Source organism: Anolis sagrei, chromosome 3 (genome assembly GCF_037176765.1).
Source record: "Anolis sagrei isolate rAnoSag1 chromosome 3, rAnoSag1.mat, whole genome shotgun sequence".
Taxonomy (NCBI): domain Eukaryota; kingdom Metazoa; phylum Chordata; class Lepidosauria; order Squamata; family Dactyloidae; genus Anolis; species Anolis sagrei.
In genome coordinates, this window is record NC_090023.1 from 166,652,699 (window position 1) to 166,671,815 (window position 19,117).

The window sequence follows — 19,117 nt, forward strand, 5'->3', positions numbered from 1 at the left end:
GAGGCCAAGCCCAACAGCACCCCGCCACCATTACTTACTATATAAGTATAGCAAGTAAATAAATAAATAAATAAATAAATAACAGAGTGGTGTCCAATCCTTGGCCCTCCAGGTATTTGGGACTTCGGCTCCCAGAATTCCTGATCAACTACAGGAATTCTGTAGTTACCAACTACAATTTTCTTTTCAAAAACACCAGTGCTTCATCCTCCATCTTTCCTTCTCCAGTTTGGACAATAATATTATCTTGACCAGAATAAATGCATTTATTACCTGTATGATTTGGTCACAGTTAACCACATTCAGCAATTTCACAAAGGCATAATAAAGACGCAGCATGCATTTCAGTGAGCAGACAGCGTATTGCAGTTTATACTGCCAATTCAGCAGTATTTCTAGCATTCATGTATACACATTCCTACTGTTAGGTTTTCGGAAAATAAGCATACCTGATATGGCAATCTTGCCTCTACAGGCTGTACGTTCTTTTGCTGCAAAATTTAAACATCTAAGAAAAGAAAACAAACATGGTTCTTAAACTAAGAAATGAATGTATACCTGCTTTCCTCTGTTGTTTCAAGATGCATTTGTCTGAGCTTCAATTAATCTGTATGTGATTAAGCTTTATAAGCATCCAACACACAAAGAGGCACCTCTAAAATGAAAATTAAACTACTCTGGAGCTAAAAATGACACATAAATTTAGCATTTCATACAACACTGCTAATGCATTTGTGGTATTATACTAATTAAATTCTACTGTTATAAATATAACAATGAATACAATGAAACTGAAAGGTAACATAGGGCAATAATTCAAACTGTGAACTACAACTCTGGAGACCAGAGTTTGAATCCCCGCTTTCTGACACAAAATTAGCTCCAGTTGAGACTATACTTAGAATTCGGGTCTAAGGGAGCTATATATGTGTGTGTGTGTGTGTGTGTGTATATATATATATAGTATATAGTATAGCTGGGATGTAGTAGCTGGGATTTATAGTTCATCTACAATCAAGAGCATTCTGAACACCACCAACAATAGAATTGGACCAAACCTCCCACACAGAACCCCCATGTGGGCCACAGCAACGCGTGGCAGGGGACAGCTAGTATATAAATAAAAATGTATATATATATATATCCTAGCTGTCCCCTGCCACGCGTTGTTGTGGCCCAGTCTGTGTGTATGTGTTCTGTGTGTGTATATATTTGTGTATGTGTGTTTATATGTGTAGATGCATATTGTGCATATGTGTGTGCTTGTGTATATGTATATATGTATGTGTGCATGTGTATATGTATATGAGTGTATTTGTATATATGTTGTATTTGTGTATATATGTGTATTTGTGGGTGTATATATATGTGTCTGTGTTTATAGGTGTACATGCATATTGTGTATATGTGTGTGCTTGTGTATATGAATATTTGTGTGTATGTGTGTGCATGTGTACGTATATGTGTATGTATATAGAATCATAGAATCACAGAGTTGGAAGAGACCTCATGGGCCATCCAGTCCAACCTCCTGCCAAGAAGCAGGAATATTGCATTCAAATCATCCCTGACAAATGGCCATCCAGCCTCTGTTTAAAACCTTCCAAAGAAGGAGCCTCCATCACACTCCGGGGCAGAACGGCTCTCACAGTCAGAAAGTTCTTCCATATGTATGTGTGTGTATTTGTGTGTTTGTGCACATATATACACGTGTGTGTGTATGAATGTGTGCGCGTGTATATGTATATGAGTGTATATGTATATGGTGTATTTTGGGGGTTTTAAGTCTATTCCACTGGGGTTGTGTGTGTGTGTTTTTAGGGGTGATGGACACTCGTTAGACTGTTAGGTGTACTGTGTCCAAATTTCGTGTCAATTCGTCCAGTGCTTTTTGAGTTCTGTTAATCCCACAAAGGGACATTACATTTTTATTTATATACTAGCTGTCCCCTGCCATGCGTTGCTGTGGCCCACATGGGGGTCCTGTGTGGGAGGTTTGGTCCAATTCTATCGTTGGTGGTGTTCAGAATGCTCTTGATTATAGATGAACTATAAATCCAGCAACTACAACTCCCAAATGTCAATATTCTATTTTCCCCAAACTCCACCAGTGTTCACATTTGGGCATATTGAGTATTCGTGTAAAGTTTGGTCCAGATCCATCATTGTTTGAGCCCACAGTGATCTCTGGATGTAGGTGAACTTCAACTCCAAAACCAAAGGACACTGCCCACCAAACCCTTCCAGTATTTTCTATTGGTCATGAGAGAAGTGTGTCCCAAGATTGGTTCAATTCCATCATTAGTGGTGTTCAGAATGCTCTTTGATTGTAGGTGAACTATAAAACCCAGCAACTACAAACCCCAAATGACAAAATCAATTTTTTTGAGTGAAGGAAGTTGTTAGGTGTCTTGTGCCCAAATTTGATATCAATTTATCCAGTGGTTTTTGAGTTCTGTTAATCCCACAAACGAACATTACAATTTTATTTATATAGACTAGCTATACCCGCCACGCATTGCTGTGACCAACCTTCCTCTTTCTCTCTCTTTCTTCCTTCCCTCCCTCCCTCTTTCCTTCCCTCTTTTTCTTTCCCTTCTTTCTTCCTTCTCTACCAGTTTCTTTTCTAGTTTCCTTTGCTCTTTGGTTCCACCTTTCCTTATGTCTTTCCTTTCTTCCCTCCCTCTTTCTTTCGTTCCTTCTCTCCTTCCCTCCCTTTCACTTTTTTATTTCATTCTCTCCCTCCTCTCCTTCCTTTCTTCTCTACCCTTCTTTCTTTCCTTCTTTCTCTCCTTCCCTCCTTCTCTACCCTTCTTTCTTTCTTTCCTTCTTTATCTCCTTCCCCCTTCTCTCCTTCCTTCCTTCTCTACCCTTTTCTTTCCTTCCTCCTCTCCTTCCCTCTTTCTCTCCCTCCTTCCTTCTCTACCCTTTTTTCCCTTCCTTCTCTCCTTCCCTCCTCCTCCTCTCCCTCTTTCTCTCCCTCCTTCTCCCCTTCCTTCTCTAACTTTCTTTCTTTCCTTTTTTCTCTCCTTCCCTCCTTCTTTCTCTTCTTCTCTCCTTCCTTCCTTCTGTGCTTTTCTTTCCTGCCTTCTCTCCTTTCCTCCTTTCTGTGTATGTGTTTTGTGTGTATATGCATATATATGTATATATGTGTTTGTGTATATATATGTGGTTTTGTGCGTGCGTTGTAATGTATTTTTTTTTGTTTTTTGCCTTTTTAAGTCTCTTTTGCTGTGTTTTTCAGTGTTTTATGAGTGAATAACATACAATGGGTTGTAAGGTATCTTGTGTCCAAATTTGGTGTCAATTCACCCAGTGGTTTTTGAGTTCTGCTAATCCCACAAACCAACATTACATTTTTTATTTTTATTTACATTTATATGTATGTATGTATGTATATATATATATATATATATATATATATATAAAGGTCAGCATGGATATTTTGATCTACTAACAGTTATTTGGCTAAACATTGTGAACATTTATAGCCCTGTTTCTAATGACAGGTGTAAACTGTGCACTACTTAATTTAACAATTAGTCACTGCTTCAAAGAGAGGGAACAGGGACTGCTGTCATGGATACTTAAAGCCAGCCTTAATCTTAAATGAGCCACTAATGATACTATACAGCACAATCTTCACCATAACCACACACAAAAATTATTTCAAAATCCAAAACCATATTTCTGTAGAGTTTACCCCTATCATGACTATTAACAGCTAAATCAATGTAGTTAACCAAATCAACCAGCAGGTGGCACCAATTAATCATTTTTAATGAGTACGAAATGTGGAATAGATTTGATATTCTCGGCACTTATGCCAGCTCTAGACAAGCACTGGAAATGTGACACTAAGAAACAATGTTTGACCAATCCAGGTCCAAAGGAGCCTTGCTTTTGACAACAGTGGGCTTTTTTCTGTTGCTGACACAATAATTTTGTAGACTTTACTGTGCTGTTACGTTAGAATCTGAAACTGTGGACAAGTTAGCCTTGCTACATGGGAACCGCTCCCCCAAGTGGCTCAGTAATTAAAGTGTTAGTATAGTTGTACTAGCCGTCCCCTGCCACGCGTTACTGTGGCCCAGTCTGATGATCTGGAAAATAAAGTAATGAGAAAGTGTTGGTTTCTAATATATGTAATTTCTTTATGCTTGTGAGTAGACATTGTCAGTGTTGATTTGGAGAGTGTCTGGTTTGCCTACTCTGGAATATGCAACATATCATAGTCCTTCTTTAGGGGTCCCTTTCAAATCTATGATGATCTGTGTGTGTGTGTCATATCTATCCATCTATATCTATGGCTGGATGGCTCTGATTACATTTTCATGCCCTGGTGAAGAGAGTTGGACTGGATGGCCTTAAGTATTTTATGTTGGTCATGGGGGTCCTGTGTGGGAGGTTTGCCCCAATTCTGTCGTTTGTAGGGTTCAGAATACTCTTTGATTGTAGGTGAACTGTAAATCCCAGTAATGACAACTCCCAAATGTCAAGATCTATTTCCTTCAAACTCCATCTGTGTTCATATTTGGGCATATGGAATATTCGTGCCACATTTGGTTTATGGTAGTCTCTGGATGTAGGTGAACTACAACTCCGAAACTCAAGGTCACCAAACCCTTCTAGGGTTTTCTGTTGGTCCTGGGAGTCCTGTATGCCCCGGTTGGTTCAATTCTATCATGCTATTTGATTGTAGGTGAACTATAAATCCCAGCAACTACAACTCCCAAAAGACAAAATCAATTTTTTTGAGTGATGGACACACGTTGGGTTGTTAGATGTATGCTGTTCAAATTTGGTGTCAATTCGTCCAATGGTTTTTGAGTTATGTTAATCCCACAAACGAACATTGCATTTTTATTTATATAGACTAGCCGTCCGCTGCCACGCGTTGCTGTGGCCCACATGGGGGTTTTGCGTGTGAGGTTTGGCCCAAGTCTATCATTGGTGGTGTTCAGAGTGCTCTGTGATTATAGGTGAACTATAAATCCCAGCAACTACAACCCCCAAATGTCAAGATTCTATTTCCCCCAAACTCCACCAATGTTCACATTTGGGCATAATGAGTATTCGCGTAGAGTTTGGTCCAAATCCATGATTGTTTGAGTCCACAGTGATCTCTGGATGTAGGTGAACTACAACTCCAAGACCAAAGGACACTGCCCACCAAACCCTTCCAGTAATTTCTTTTGGTCATGGGAGAACTGTGCACCAAGTTTGATTCAATTGCATCATTGGTGGGGTTCAGAATAGTCTTTGATTTTAGGTAAACTATAAATCCCAGCAACTACAACTCCCAAATGACAAAATCAATTTATTTTTTTTTTTTTAGTGAAGGACATACATTGGGTTGTTAGGTGACTTGTGTCCAAATTTGGTGTCAATTCGTCCAGTGGTTTTTGAGTTCTGTTAATCCCACAAACGAACATTACATTTTTATTTATATAGATGAGAGAAACTTTGGAGGAAACAGATCCATACCAGTCATAGTACCACGAAAGATCCCCCTTGTGTCTGTCTGTGTTTCCTTAGGGATGCATCTCTGTTAGATCACCCTCTTAAAGAAACACCACTGCAATGTGAAACTCATATACTACATTTAAGCAGAATTTTACACAGACCAAAATTATCTTTGGCACTAGCTGAATATAAAGTTTTATGATGGTGTCACTTAATAAAGAACATCCACTTCCATGCCAGATCACTTCACCAGAATAAGACAATGAAATGGAGAAAGAAATCGCAACGAAAACAGGCTCCATCTCCACAAACGGTTGCAATTTCCCAGTTACACAATTTCTGTCTATACACTTGAGGTAGTTAACACTGTCAGGACTCCATCTGTCATACTGAGCTCAATACAGTACAGGAAGTCCCCAAACTGACTAGTTACACCTAAAAAAGTACATGGCCTGACTTACATACAAATTCAACTTAAGAACAAACCTACATAACCTATCTTGTTTGTAACTCAGGGACAGCCTTTATACTACATTCCCAATACTATACATTTTCTTCTACTAGACCTACTCAAGAATAGTAATCATGCCCTCTGAATCTTCTTCTGAACATTAATCAGTTCCAGATTTGGAGATGTCATCTCGTTAGTCAGTGGTCCATGCCTTAAGTAACTTAAAAAATGGACTACTGCAATGTACTCTACGTGGGGCTGCCTTTGAAGACGGCTCGGAAACTGCAATTAGTGCAAAGGTCGGTGACCAGATTACTAACTGGAGCTGGTTATTGGGAGCATATACCATACCCCTATTAAAGCAGCTCCACTGGCTGCCGATGAGTTTCCAGGCCCAATTAAATGGTTCATAGGGGGAGATGCGTTCTGACAGGTAAATCGGGCCGGGGCCGTTTAGGGCTTTATAGGCCAAAGCCAGCACTACAGTGATCCACAGTGATGCCTTGACTTAAGCACTGACTTTGTTCCATGACCAAGTTCTTAACTCAAAACACCTTTATCTTAAAGCAAATTTTCCCAATGAAATACTATTAATTCATTCCAACCCCCGAACCTCCCCCTTTATTGTTACGTGTTTTTAAATAAGAAAATGCACATTATAAATAACAAATAATGTATAAATGAACATTCACATGGAACAATAAAAAGAAAGATTAACTTTAAAATGGTAGAAGCACAAAGTTGTGACAAGGAAGCACAAAGCAAAGAGGCAGGAGCATCCTTTTCTTCATATTGTACTCATTCCAGCCTCCCTCCCTCTCTTGCTCTCTCTCTACCTCTCGCTTCATGAAGCCAAACATACCAGGTATAAAGACCATATAAAATCAGCTAACCCAAAGTTTCTCAAAGCAGATAAGAGCAAAGCGGACAGTAATCTCCCAAAGTGGACAAGAGCACGATTCACGGAGCCTGCTTCCTTGAAGCTCTACAGCAGGGGTCCTCAAACTAAGGCCCAGGGGCCGGATACAGCCCTCCAAGGTCATTTACCCAGCCCTCGCTCAAGGTCAACCTAAGTTTGAAATGACTTGAAAGCGCACAACAATCCTATCTGATCAGCCAAAAGCTGGCCCACATTTCCCACTGAAATACTAATAAGTTTATATTTGTTAAAATTGTTCATTTTAATTATTGTATTGTTTTAAGTGTTTTCTTTTTGCACTACAAATAAGATATGTGCAGTGGGCATAGGAATTCATTCATGTTTTTTTTTCAAATTATAACCCAAGCCTTCAACAGTTTGAGAGACAGTGACCTGGCCCTCTGTTTAAAAAGTTTGAGGAAGATGAAAATGGAGAAAAATTTTAGCAACCATATTATAAGAGCAGCACTGGTAAAAACATGAAACAAATACAAGGGGAGATGGTAGTCCAAGACCCCAATGTGGTTCTTGCCAAACGAGGCAGATCAAAGAAGGGAAATGGCAAATGACAACTAGCTGACCTATAGGCAAATACTCAATGTAAGTAACCAGACAACAAGACTGAAAACACTAGATGAGATTAAATTAATAGAACCAAAGACAAACTGGTTCCAATACTGGCAAATAACTGAGAACTATAAAGAAGACAAAATGAAGGGATTTGAGACAAAGGAAAACTTGTGGGATAAGATTATAAAAACAGATACCAAAGTGATAAAGAGATTATATCAACAACTGTTAAGCTGGGAAACAAAAGAAGAGCAAGTAAAAGAAGTAATGGTAAAATGGGCAAAAATAGTAGGACATACGATAACCATGCCAAAGTGGGAGGAGGTCTGGTCAAAGAAACTAAAATACACATACACGACTGAGATAAAAGAGAACTTGTTCAAAATGTTCTATCTATGGTACCACACACCAGAGAAACTTGTGAGGTATATTAAGGGGAAAACAAACAGGAAATGTTGGAGATGTGAGAAGAAAGTGAGCACATTCCGACATATGTGGTGTGACTGTGGAGCTGTCAAAAAGTTCTGGCACGAAATATATAAAAAGATTGGAGAAATATTACAACTACAATTTGAATTCTAACTGGAATATTTTTTGCTGGGAATGACGGACTTCAATTTAGACAAGAACGATGACAAGATTTTCTTCTATCTCACTACAGCAGCAGTGGAAAAGTATAGAAATACCAACGATTAACTCCTGGATTAAGAAGACTACGGATATGAAGAATATAGATCTGTTAACTCAGAAAGTATCTCAAAATATATCAGTACCCGACAAGACGAATTGGAAGAAAATTATCAATTATCTGGAAAAAGAACAAATAAAAATTATCTTAAAATAGGAATAAAAGAATGACCTTCCGAGCAAGGATAGGGTAGGTTATGGGATAACCCTCAATTAAACATTTAAATGTAAAAGAAAAGAAGATAAATGCTCACTTGAGGTATCTGGAAATTATAGGGAAAATGTCATATTTAATGTTTTGTATATTTTTGTCAAACGGTGTTTGGTTTGTAACTTAGTAGATATGTTTTTTTTTCTCTTTTAATTATTATTTGTATGATTTGTGTGTTATGTTTGTCAGTTTGCCATGTCAGTCACTAATTACAAAACACAATAAAATTATTTTAAAAATGTTTGAGGACCCCTGCTGTACTCATTCCAGCCTCCCTCCCTCTCTTGCTCTCTCTCTACATCTGGCTTCATGAAGCCAAACATACCAGGTATAAAAACCATATAAAATCAACTTTGCCGACAAGAGCAAAGTTGACAGTAATCTCTCAAAATGGACAAGAGTACAATTCACGGAGGCTGCTCCCTTGAAGCCTTGAACTCTTGCTCGAGTGCTCAACTCAAACACTGCTTGTATGTCAAAGCGAAACTCAGGCTGAGAATCTGCTCTTAACTCAAACTCTCTTAAATTGGGACACTTTTTAGTTGAAATTTCACTATATTTGAAAAAAAAAAGTGAACAAGAGACTTGAGGAGGATTTCTGGACACTCATGAAGCTTCTTTCTCATCCCGCCCACCCAAAACTTGGATTATTACTCCCATTAACACTTGTCATGTATAAACGCTCAAATTACTGACCTTCCTGTGGCTGGGTTCCTAGTCGATTCCCGTGCCTGGCTCTGTAGTTCTGTACTGTAGGCACGTATGCGAGCATTGCAAACCATCAGGTTTTTAACAGCATGCAAAAGTTGTTCCTTTTGTGTGCTCACAGCAAGCAGTTTGCATATTCCTTCTCGCATTCGCATTTCAAAGTCAATTTTTTCTTGAAAGCTGCAGTCCTAAATGCCAAAACATAAAAGAAGTGTCGCATAAACCTCAATTGCAGAATTACAATAAAAGTGGGATTTATTAAATTAGAAACAATGTGTACTATATTGGTATGTCCCTAGGGGAAAAACCATAGATCTTGAATTTGCCAGGGCTATATACCACTTGAGATTACAACCTAACGTAAGCCAAAGATACTTGGCGAATCAAGAAATTCACCTTGAGAAAAACAGACAATCCTTTTCACATCATTACCTGACACAAGCAGTCGGCCTCTTTCTTGGTTTCCATATTCCAGTTCTCAAACCCATTATTGTTGGGATATTTATTTATTTACCATGTCAGGGGCAACCAGACAATTGTATTACATTTTTAACAGAACATAACAAACAGACAGACAAAACACAAAGTTTGCAAGCTTGGTAGTTGATTAAATACCCTTTGACCAGTATCTGGCCACTTGGAGTGCCTCTGGTGTTGCTGCAAGAAGGTCCTCCATTGTGCATGTAGGAGGGCTCAGGTTGCATTGCAGCAGGTGGTCTGTGGTTTGCTCTTCTCCATACTCGCATGTCGTGGATTCCACTTTGTAGCCCCATTTCTTCAGGTTGGCTCTGCATCTCATGGTGCCAGAGCGCAGTCTGTTCAGTGCCTTCCAAGTCGCCCAGTCTTCTGTGTGCCCAGGAGGGAGTCTCTCATTTGGCATCAGCCATTGATTGAGGTTCTGGGTTTGAGCCTGCCACTTTTGGACTCTCGCTTCCTGAGGTGTTCCAGCAAGTGTCTCTGTAGATCTAAGAAAACTATTTCTTGATTTAAGTCATTGACATGCTGGCTGATACCCAAACAAGGGATGAGCTGGAGATGTCACTGCCTTGGTCCTTTCACTATTGGCTGCTACTTCCTGGCGGATGTCAGGTGGTGATATTCTATGCTGATGTTCGTGCCATTACTGCTCAAGCAGGGTTCTTTCAGATGGTTGAACAGAAGCCCTCCGAAGCTCTAGGTGCTCTTACTGCCTATTACAGGGAAAACCAGTGATCCCTAATCCATCTAAAACACAGACATGTGCTTTTCACCTTAAGAACAGACAAGCATCCTGAGCTCTGAGGATCACCTGGGAAGGAATCCCACTGGAGCATTGCAGCGCACCCAAATACCTGGGAGTCACCCTGAACCGTGTCCTGACCTACAAGAAGCACTGCCTGAATATCAAGCAAACGGTGGGTGCTAGAAACAATATCATACGAAAGCTGACTGGCACAACCTGGGGGTCACAACCAGACACAGTGAAGACATTTGCCCTTGCGTTATGCTACTCTGCTGCTGAGTACGCATGCCCAGTGTGGAACACATCTCACCATGCTAAAACGGTAGATGTGGCTCTTAATGAGACATGCCGCATTACCACGTGGTGTCTGCACCCTACACCACTGGAGAAACTACACTGCCTAGCTGGTATTGCACCACCTGACATCCGCCGGGAAGTAGCAGCCAACAGTGAAAGGACCAAGGCAGTGACATCTCCAGCTCATCCCCTGTTTGGGTATCAGCCAGCACGTCAACGACTTAAATCAAGAAATAGTTTTCTAAGATCTACAGAGACACTCACTGGAACACCTCAGCAAGCGAGAGTCCAAAAGTGGTGCGCTCAAACCCAGAACCTCAATCAATGGCTGATACCAAATGAGAGAATCATTTGTCTGTGCCCCCTGGGCACAGAGAAAACTGGGCGACTTGGAATGCACTGAATAGACTGTGCTCTGGCACCAAGAGATGCAGAGCCAATCTTAAGAAATGGGGCTACAAAGTGGAATCCACGACATGAGAGTGTATAAGGTTAAAGCACACGAAATATGCTAGTAAAATGCATACATGAAACACCCAGGACAAAGATTGATACTAATGTAAAAATGCAAAGTTAATGCAGTTTACAATGTGTGTATGTGTGTGTATATATATATAGATAGATAGATAGAGATCTAGCAGCGTTTCTCAACCTGGGGGTCGGGACCCCTGGAGGGGTTACGAGGGAATGTTGTAGGGGTCACCAAAGGCAATCAGAAAACACAGTATTTTCTCTTGGTCATGGGGGTTTTGAGTGGGAAGTTCGACCCAGTTCTATCATTGGTGGGGTAACGGCGCTCCATGCAGTCATGCCAGCCTCATGACCTTGGAGGCAGACAATGCCAGCTCTTCAGCATATAAATGGAGATGAGCACCACACCCTAGAGTTGGACACGACTGGACTTCATGTCAGGGGAAAAAAATTACCTATATATTAAACTACATTAATATTTTAAACTGCATAAAATGCAAAGGTAATGCAAATTAAAATATTTGGGTACGTGTGTGTGTATATATATATGTATCTACTAGCCGTCCCCTGCCAGCATTGCTGTGGCCCAGTCTGGTGATCTGGAAAATAAATGAGAAAGTGTTGGTTTCTAATATAAGTAATTTCTTGATGCTTGTAGGTAAACAGTATCTCTTGTTGTTTCTTTGTCAATGTTTATGTGGAGATTGTCTGGTTTGCCTATTCTGGAACATGCAACATATCATAGTCTTTCTTTAGGGGTCCCTTTCAAATCTGTGATACTATATCTGTGCGAATCATATCTATCTATCTATATTTATGACTGGATGGCTCTTTGTCAGGAGGGCTCTAATTACATTTTCTTGCCCTGTTGAAGAGAGTTGAACTGGATGGCCTTAAGTATTTTCTGTTGGTCATGGGGTTTCTGTGTGGGGAATTTGCCCCAATTCTGTCGTTTGTGGGATTCAGAATGCTCTTTGATTGTAGGTGAACTATAAATCCCTGTAACTACAAATCCCAAATGTCAAGGTCTATTTCCTCAAAACTCCATCTGTGTTCATATTTGGGCATATGGAATATTTGTGTCAAGTTTGGTCCAGATCCATCATTGTTCGAGTCCACAGTGGTCTCTGGATGTAGGTGAACTACAACTCCCAAACTCAAGGTCAATGCCCACCAAACCCTTCTAGTGTTTTCTGTTGGTCATGGGAGTCCTCTATGCCACGTTTGGTTCAATTCCATAATTGGTGGAGTTCAGAATGCTCTGATTGTAGGTGAACTATAAATCCCAGCAACTACAACTCCCAAATGACAAAATCAAAGGTTTTTTACTGAAGGACATACATTGGGTTGTTAAGTGTATGCTGTACAAATTTGATGTCAATCGGCTGTGGAACGCCCTTCCTGTAGACGTTAGGCTGGCACCATCTCTCATGACATTCCGGAGAAAGTTGAAGACCTGGATGTTTGTGCAGGTGTTTGAGTAATTCAGTGCAATTTGGTAATTTGAACATAGGAATGGAACAATGGACGACGAATTTGGATCACGTTTGGATGATGAGGCGATCGGGGATGGGATTTGTGATAACTGTGTATTGATGATTGCTTATTAGTTATTAATGGAAATGTGTAATTTAACTGTCATTGTATATTAATTATTGCTGTTTTTATTGTCTTTGCTGTTTGGAAACCGCTGTGAGTCGCCCTCGGGCTTGAGATACAGCGGTATACAAGAATAGTAAATAAATAAATAAATAAATTGGCCCACTGGTTTTTGAGTTCTGTTAATCCCACAAACAAACATCACATTTTTATTTAGAGAAGAAGATTAAACTGCATTAACTTGCATATATGTGCGTGTGTGTTCAGGATGACTATCAAGAGCTGGCTTTGAAACAGGCTGGATGGCCATCTGTCGGGAGAGCTTTGATTGTGCCTGTCCTGCATGGCCGAGGGTTGGATTGGATGGCCCCTGTGGTCTCTTCCAACTCCATGATCCGATCAGGCCAGTGGAACCCAAAAAAAGATAATGTAGGGGTGCCGCCTCATTGTTTCCTTTTGATAGAAAACTTTTAACATTCCCCCTGCAAGCTTTGTAGACGTCCTGAAGGGGGCGCTGTCCCATTGCGGCCGCTTCCTCGTTCCCTTTCCCTGTAGCGCAACCGCTACTTGCACGCAAAACAAAGGAGGGCAGGCGGGAAGCGGAGGGGAAGCTGGCTCCGTTTTCCCGGTCCGCTCTCTCTCCGCCTTGGGCCGCTCTCCCCCTGACTCACCGCTGCCTTCGCCGCCTCCCTGCCGCCGGAGCTGCCCCACCGGCTCCGCCTCATCTTCCCGGAGACTGTGTCCTTTGCCGCCAGCATTCAAACTTCCCGGCGCCCCGCCCCCTTCCCGCAGACCCCGCCCCCTTTGGGCGCACAGGGCGGAAGTCCGCAAAGCCAGGGGGCGGGCCTTGCCTGGCTTAAACCTCCATAATAATGTAATTAATTATCAATATAATAAGAAGAATTTTATTTCTTTGCTGCCTCCCCTCGTGGCTCGATATTATTTTTATATTATAGATATGTAATAAATATAATGCAATATAATACATAATAATATAATTATCAATATAATAATACATTTTTTTTCTTAGCTGCCTCTCTTCTTGGCTCAATATTAATATTATTATGCTGGACCACTCTCACAACCACCATGTCAGACTACACAGAGAAGACATTGAAATCCACAAGCATGTGGACAATTTCAACAAAAAGGAGGAAACCATGAAAATGAACAAAATCTGGCTACCAGTATTTTAAAAAACCTCTAAAATTACAACAGCAAGACAACAGAGAGGAAACAAACAAGGACATCTAATCACCTCTCAACAAAAGATTGCTCCAGGCACGGGCAGGCCATTGTATGGTAATCAAGGTGGTCATTCACACCTAGCTCCAACAGACAAGAGTTCTTTGTCCCACCCTGGTCATTCCACAGATATATAAACTCTTTTGCCTAGTTCCAACAGACCTCACTACCTCTGAGGATGCTTGCCATAGATGCAGGCGAAACGTCAGGAGAGAATGCCTCTAGACCAGTGGTTCTCAACCTTTCTAATGCCATGACCCCTGAATATAGTTCCTCATGTTGTGGTGACCCCCAACCATATTTTTGTTGCTACGTCATAACTGTACTGTTATGAATTGTAATGTAAACATCTGATATGCAGAATGTATTTCCATTGTTACAAATTGAACATAATTAAAGCATAGTGATTAATGATAAAAACAGTATGTTTGGGGGATTATGGACAATGGATGAAGGGATTGGAATTACCGCCAACCGATTCAGCTCTGACTTTTTGGGAATTGCACTTGTGTGAATTATAGTTCACCATGCACCAAAGAGCATTCTGAAATACACCAACAATAGAATTGAACCAAACTTGGCATACAGAACTTCCATGACCCACGGAAAATACTGGAGGGGTTGGGAAAAATAGACCCTGACATTTGGGAATTGCAATTGTGTGAATTATAGTTCAAGAGGCACCAAAGAGCATTCTGAAATACACCAACAATAGAATTGAACCAAACTTGGAATACAGGACTTCCATGACCCACGGAAAATACTGGAGGGGTTGGGAAAAATAGACCCTGACATTTGGGAATTGCAATTGTGTGAATTATAGTTCAACAGGCACCAAAGAGCATTCTGAAATACACCAACAATAGAACTGAACCAAACTTGGCATACAGGACTTCCATGACCCACGGAAAATACTGGAGGGGTTGGGAAAAATAGACCCTGACATTTGGGAATTGCAATTGTGTGAATTATAGTTCACCAGGCACCAAAGAGCATTCTGAACAACACCAACAGTAGAATTGAACCAAACTTGGCATACAGGACTTCCATGACCCACGGAAAATACTGGAGGGGGTGGGAAAAAGAAAATACTGGAGGGGGTGGGAAAAATAGACCCTGACATTTGGGAATTGCAATTGTGTGAATTATAGTTCACCAGGCACCAAAGAGCATTCTGAAATACACCAAAAATAGAATTGAACCAAACTTGGCATACAGGACTTCCATGACCCACGAAAAATACTGGAGGGGTTGGGAAAAATAGACCCTGACATTTGGGAATTGCAATTGTGTGAATTATAGTTCACCAGGCACCAAAGAGCTTTCTGAACTACACCAACAATAGAACTGAACCAAACATGGCATACAGGACTTCCATGACCCACGGAAAATACTGGAGGGGTTGGGAAAAATAGACCCTGACATTTGGGAATTGCAATTGTGTGAATTATAGTTCACCAGGCACCAAAGAGCATTCTGAACTACACCAACAATAGAACTGAACCAAACTTGGCATACAGGACTTCCATGACCCACGGAAAATACTGGAGGGGTTGGGAAAAATAGACCCTGACATTTGGGAATTGCAATTGTGTGAATTATAGTTCAACAGGTACCAAAGAGCATTCTGAAATACACCAACAATAGAACTGAACCAAACTTGGCATACAGGACCTCCATGACCCACGAAAAATACTGGAGGGGTTGGGAAAAATAGACCCTGACATTTGGGAATTGCAATTGTGTGAATTATAGTTCACCAGGCACCAAAGAGCATTCTGAACTACACCAACAATAGAACTGAACCAAACTTGGCATACAGGACTTCCATGACCCACGGAAAATACTGGAGGGGTTGGGAAAAATAGACCCTGACATTTGGGAATTGCAATTGTGTGAATTATAGTTCACCAGGCACCAAAGAGCATTCTGAAATACACCAACAATAGAATTGAACCAAACTTGGCATACAGGACTTCCATGACCCACGAAAAATACTGGAGGGGTTGGGAAAAATAGACCCTGACATTTGGGAATTGCAATTGTGTGAATTATAGTTCACCAGGCACCAAAGAGCATTCTGAACTACACCAACAATAGAATTGAACCAAACTTGGCATACAGGAGTTCCATGACCCACGGAAAATACTGGAGGGGTTGGGAAAAATAGACCCTGACATTTGGGAATTGCAATTGTGTGAATTATAGTTCACCAGGCACCAAAGAGCATTCTGAACTACACCAACAATAGAATTGAACCAAACTTGGCATACAGGACTTCCATGACCCACGAAAAATACTGGAGGGGTTGGGAAAAATAGACCCTGACATTTGGGAATTGCAATTGTGTGAATTATAGTTCACCAGGCACCAAAGAGCATTCTGAAATACACCAACAATAGAATTGAACCAAACTTGGCATACAAGACTTCCATGACCCACGAAAAATACTGGAGGGGTTGGGAAAAATAGACCCTGACATTTGGGAATTGCAATTGTGTGAATTATAGTTCACCAGGCACCAAAGAGCATTCTGAACTACACCAACAATAGAACTGAACCAAACTTGGCATACAGGACTTCCATGACCCACGGAAAATACTGGAGGGGTTGGGAAAAATAGACCCTGACATTTGGGAATTGCAATTGTGTGAATTATAGTTCACCAGGCACCAAAGAGCATTCTGAAATACACCAACAATAGAACTGAACCAAACTTGGGATACAGGACTTCCATGACCCACGGAAAATACTGGAGGGGTTGGGAAAAATAGACCCTGACATTTGGGAATTGCAATTGTGTGAATTATAGTTCAACAGGCACCAAAAAGCATTCTGAAATACACCAACAATAGAACTGAACCAAACTTGGCATACAGGACTTCCATGACCCACGGAAAATACTGGAGGGGTTGGGAAAAATAGACCCTGACATTTGGGAATTGCAATTGTGTGAATTATAGTTCACCAGGCACCAAAGAGCATTCTGAACTACACCAACAATAGAACTGAACCAAACTTGGCATACAGGACTTCCATGACCCACGGAAAATACTGGAGGGGTTGGGAAAAATAGACCCTGACATTTGGGAATTGCAATTGTGTGAATTATAGTTCAACAGGCACCAAAGAGCATTCTGAAATACACCAACAATAGAACTGAACCAAACTTGGCATACAGGACTTCCATGACCCACGGAAAATACTGGAGGGGTTGGGAAAAATAGACCCTGACATTTGGGAATTGCAATTGTGTGAATTATAGTTCACCAGGCACCAAAGAGCATTCTGAACTACACCAACAATAGAACTGAACCAAACTTGGCATACAGGACTTCCATGACCCACGGAAAATACTGGAGGGGTTGGGAAAAATAGACCCTGACATTTGGGAATTGCAATTGTGTGAATTATAGTTCAACAGGCACCAAAGAGCATTCTGAAATACACCAACAATAGAACTGAACCAAACTTGGCATACAGGACTTCCATGACCCACGGAAAATACTGGAGGGGTTGGGAAAAATAGACCCTGACATTTGGGAATTGCAATTGTGTGAATTATAGTTCACCAGGCACCAAAGAGCATTCTGAAATACACCAACAATAGAATTGAACCAAACTTGGCATACAGAACTTCCATGACCCACGGAAAATACTGGAGGGGTTGGGAAAAATAGACCCTGACATTTGGGAATTGCAATTGTGTGAATTATAGTTCACCGGGCACCAAAGAGCATTCTGAACTACACCAACAATAGAATTAAACCAAATTTGGCATACAGGACTTCCATGACCCACGGAAAATACTGGAGGGGTTGGGAAAAATAGACCCTGACATTTGGGAATTGCAATTGTGTGAATTATAGTTCACCAGGCACCAAAGAGCATTCTGAAATACACCAACAATAGAACTGAACCAAACTTGGTATACAGGACTTCCATGACCCAGGAAAAATACTGGAGGGATTTTGGGGAGGTATTAAGAAAAGATTAGCTTTGTCCTACCTTCAGTTTCTAAAGAGCCTTCTTTGCTGCCTGGACAGGGGAAAGACGGCTGGGAGACCCTCGCCCCTTCACAGGCTGGAGGGCGCGGGAGGCGAGCGGGGAAGGCCTCATCCATGGCTGCAGCTATGGAGGGGGCCTCCCAGTCGCCTCTCGCGTCCTCCGAAGCCGGAGGGCGCGGGAGGCGAGCGGGGAAGGCCTCATCCATGGCTGCAGCTATGGAAGGGGCCTCCCAGTCGCCTCTCGTGTCCTCCGAAGCCGGAGGGCGCGGGAGGCGAGCGGAAAAGGCCTCATCCATGGCTGCAGCCATGGAAGGGGCCTCCCAGTTGCCTCTCGTGTCCTCCGAAGCCGGAGGGCGCAGGAGGCGAGCGGAGAAGGCCTCATCCATGGCTGCAGCCATGGAGGGGGCCTCCCAGTCGCCTCTCGCGTCCTCCGAAGCCGGAGGGCGCGGGAGGCGAGTGGGGAAGGCCTCATCCATGGCTGCAGCCATGGAAGGGGCCTCCCAGTCGCCTCTCGTGTCCTCCGAAGCCGGAGGGCGCGGGAGGCGAGCGGAGAAGGCCTCATCCATGGCTGCAGCCATGGAAGGGGCCTCCCAGTCGCCTCTCGTGTCCTCCGAAGCCGGAGGGCGCGGGAGGCGAGCGGAGAAGGCCTCCTTCATGGCTGCAGCCATGGCAGGGGCCTCCCAGTCGCCTCTCGTGTCCTCCGAAGCCGGAGGGCGCGGGAGGCGAGTGGGGAAGGCCTCATCCATGGCTGCAGCCATGGAAGGGGCCTCCCAGTCGCCTCTCGTGTCCCCCGAAGCCGGAGGGCGCAGGAGGCGAGCGGAGAAGGCCTCATCCATGGCTGCAGCCATGGAGGGGGCCTCCCAGTCGCCTCTCGTGTCCTCCGAAGCCGGAGGGCGCGGGAGGCGAGCGGGGAAGGCCTCATCCATGGCTGCAGCCATGGAAGGGGCCTCCCAGTCGCCTCTCGTGTCCTCCGAAGCCGGAGGGCGCAGGAGGCGAGCGGAGAAGGCCTCATCCATGGTTGCAGCCATGGAGGGGGCCTCCCAGTCGCCTCTCGCCTCCTCCGAAGCCGGAGGGCGCGGGAGGCGAGCGGAGAAGGCCTCATCCATGGCTGCAGCCATGGCAGGGGCCTCCCAGTCGCCTCTCGTGTCCTCCGAAGCCGGAGGGTGCGGGAGGCGAGCCGAGAAGGCCTCTTCCATGGCTGCAGCCATGGCAGGGGCCTCCCAGTCGCCTCTCGTGTCCTCCGAAGCCGGAGGGCGCAGGAGGC

General features: G+C 42.7%; 1 protein-coding gene across 2 annotated transcripts in view; it reads right to left on the minus strand.

Annotated features, from left to right (window-relative positions):
* The window catches only part of RTKN2 (rhotekin 2), an 80,249-nt gene extending 62,280 nt beyond the window's left edge, over positions 1-17,969 (minus strand). Inside the window, exons 1-3 of one of the 2 annotated variants that reach the window (XM_067465665.1) lie at positions 17,855-17,969; positions 9,001-9,200; positions 450-508 (exon numbers count right to left, since the gene is read on the minus strand). In XM_067465665.1, the coding sequence (XP_067321766.1) occupies positions 450-508; positions 9,001-9,167 (226 nt within the window). In that variant the 5' untranslated portion in view covers positions 9,168-9,200; positions 17,855-17,969. Of the gene's footprint in view, positions 1-449; positions 509-9,000; positions 9,201-13,272; positions 13,367-17,854 lie in introns of those variants that run through there. The other variant, XM_067465664.1, reaches the window with a different exon arrangement.
* Between the last annotated feature and the right edge of the window lie 1,148 nt (positions 17,970-19,117).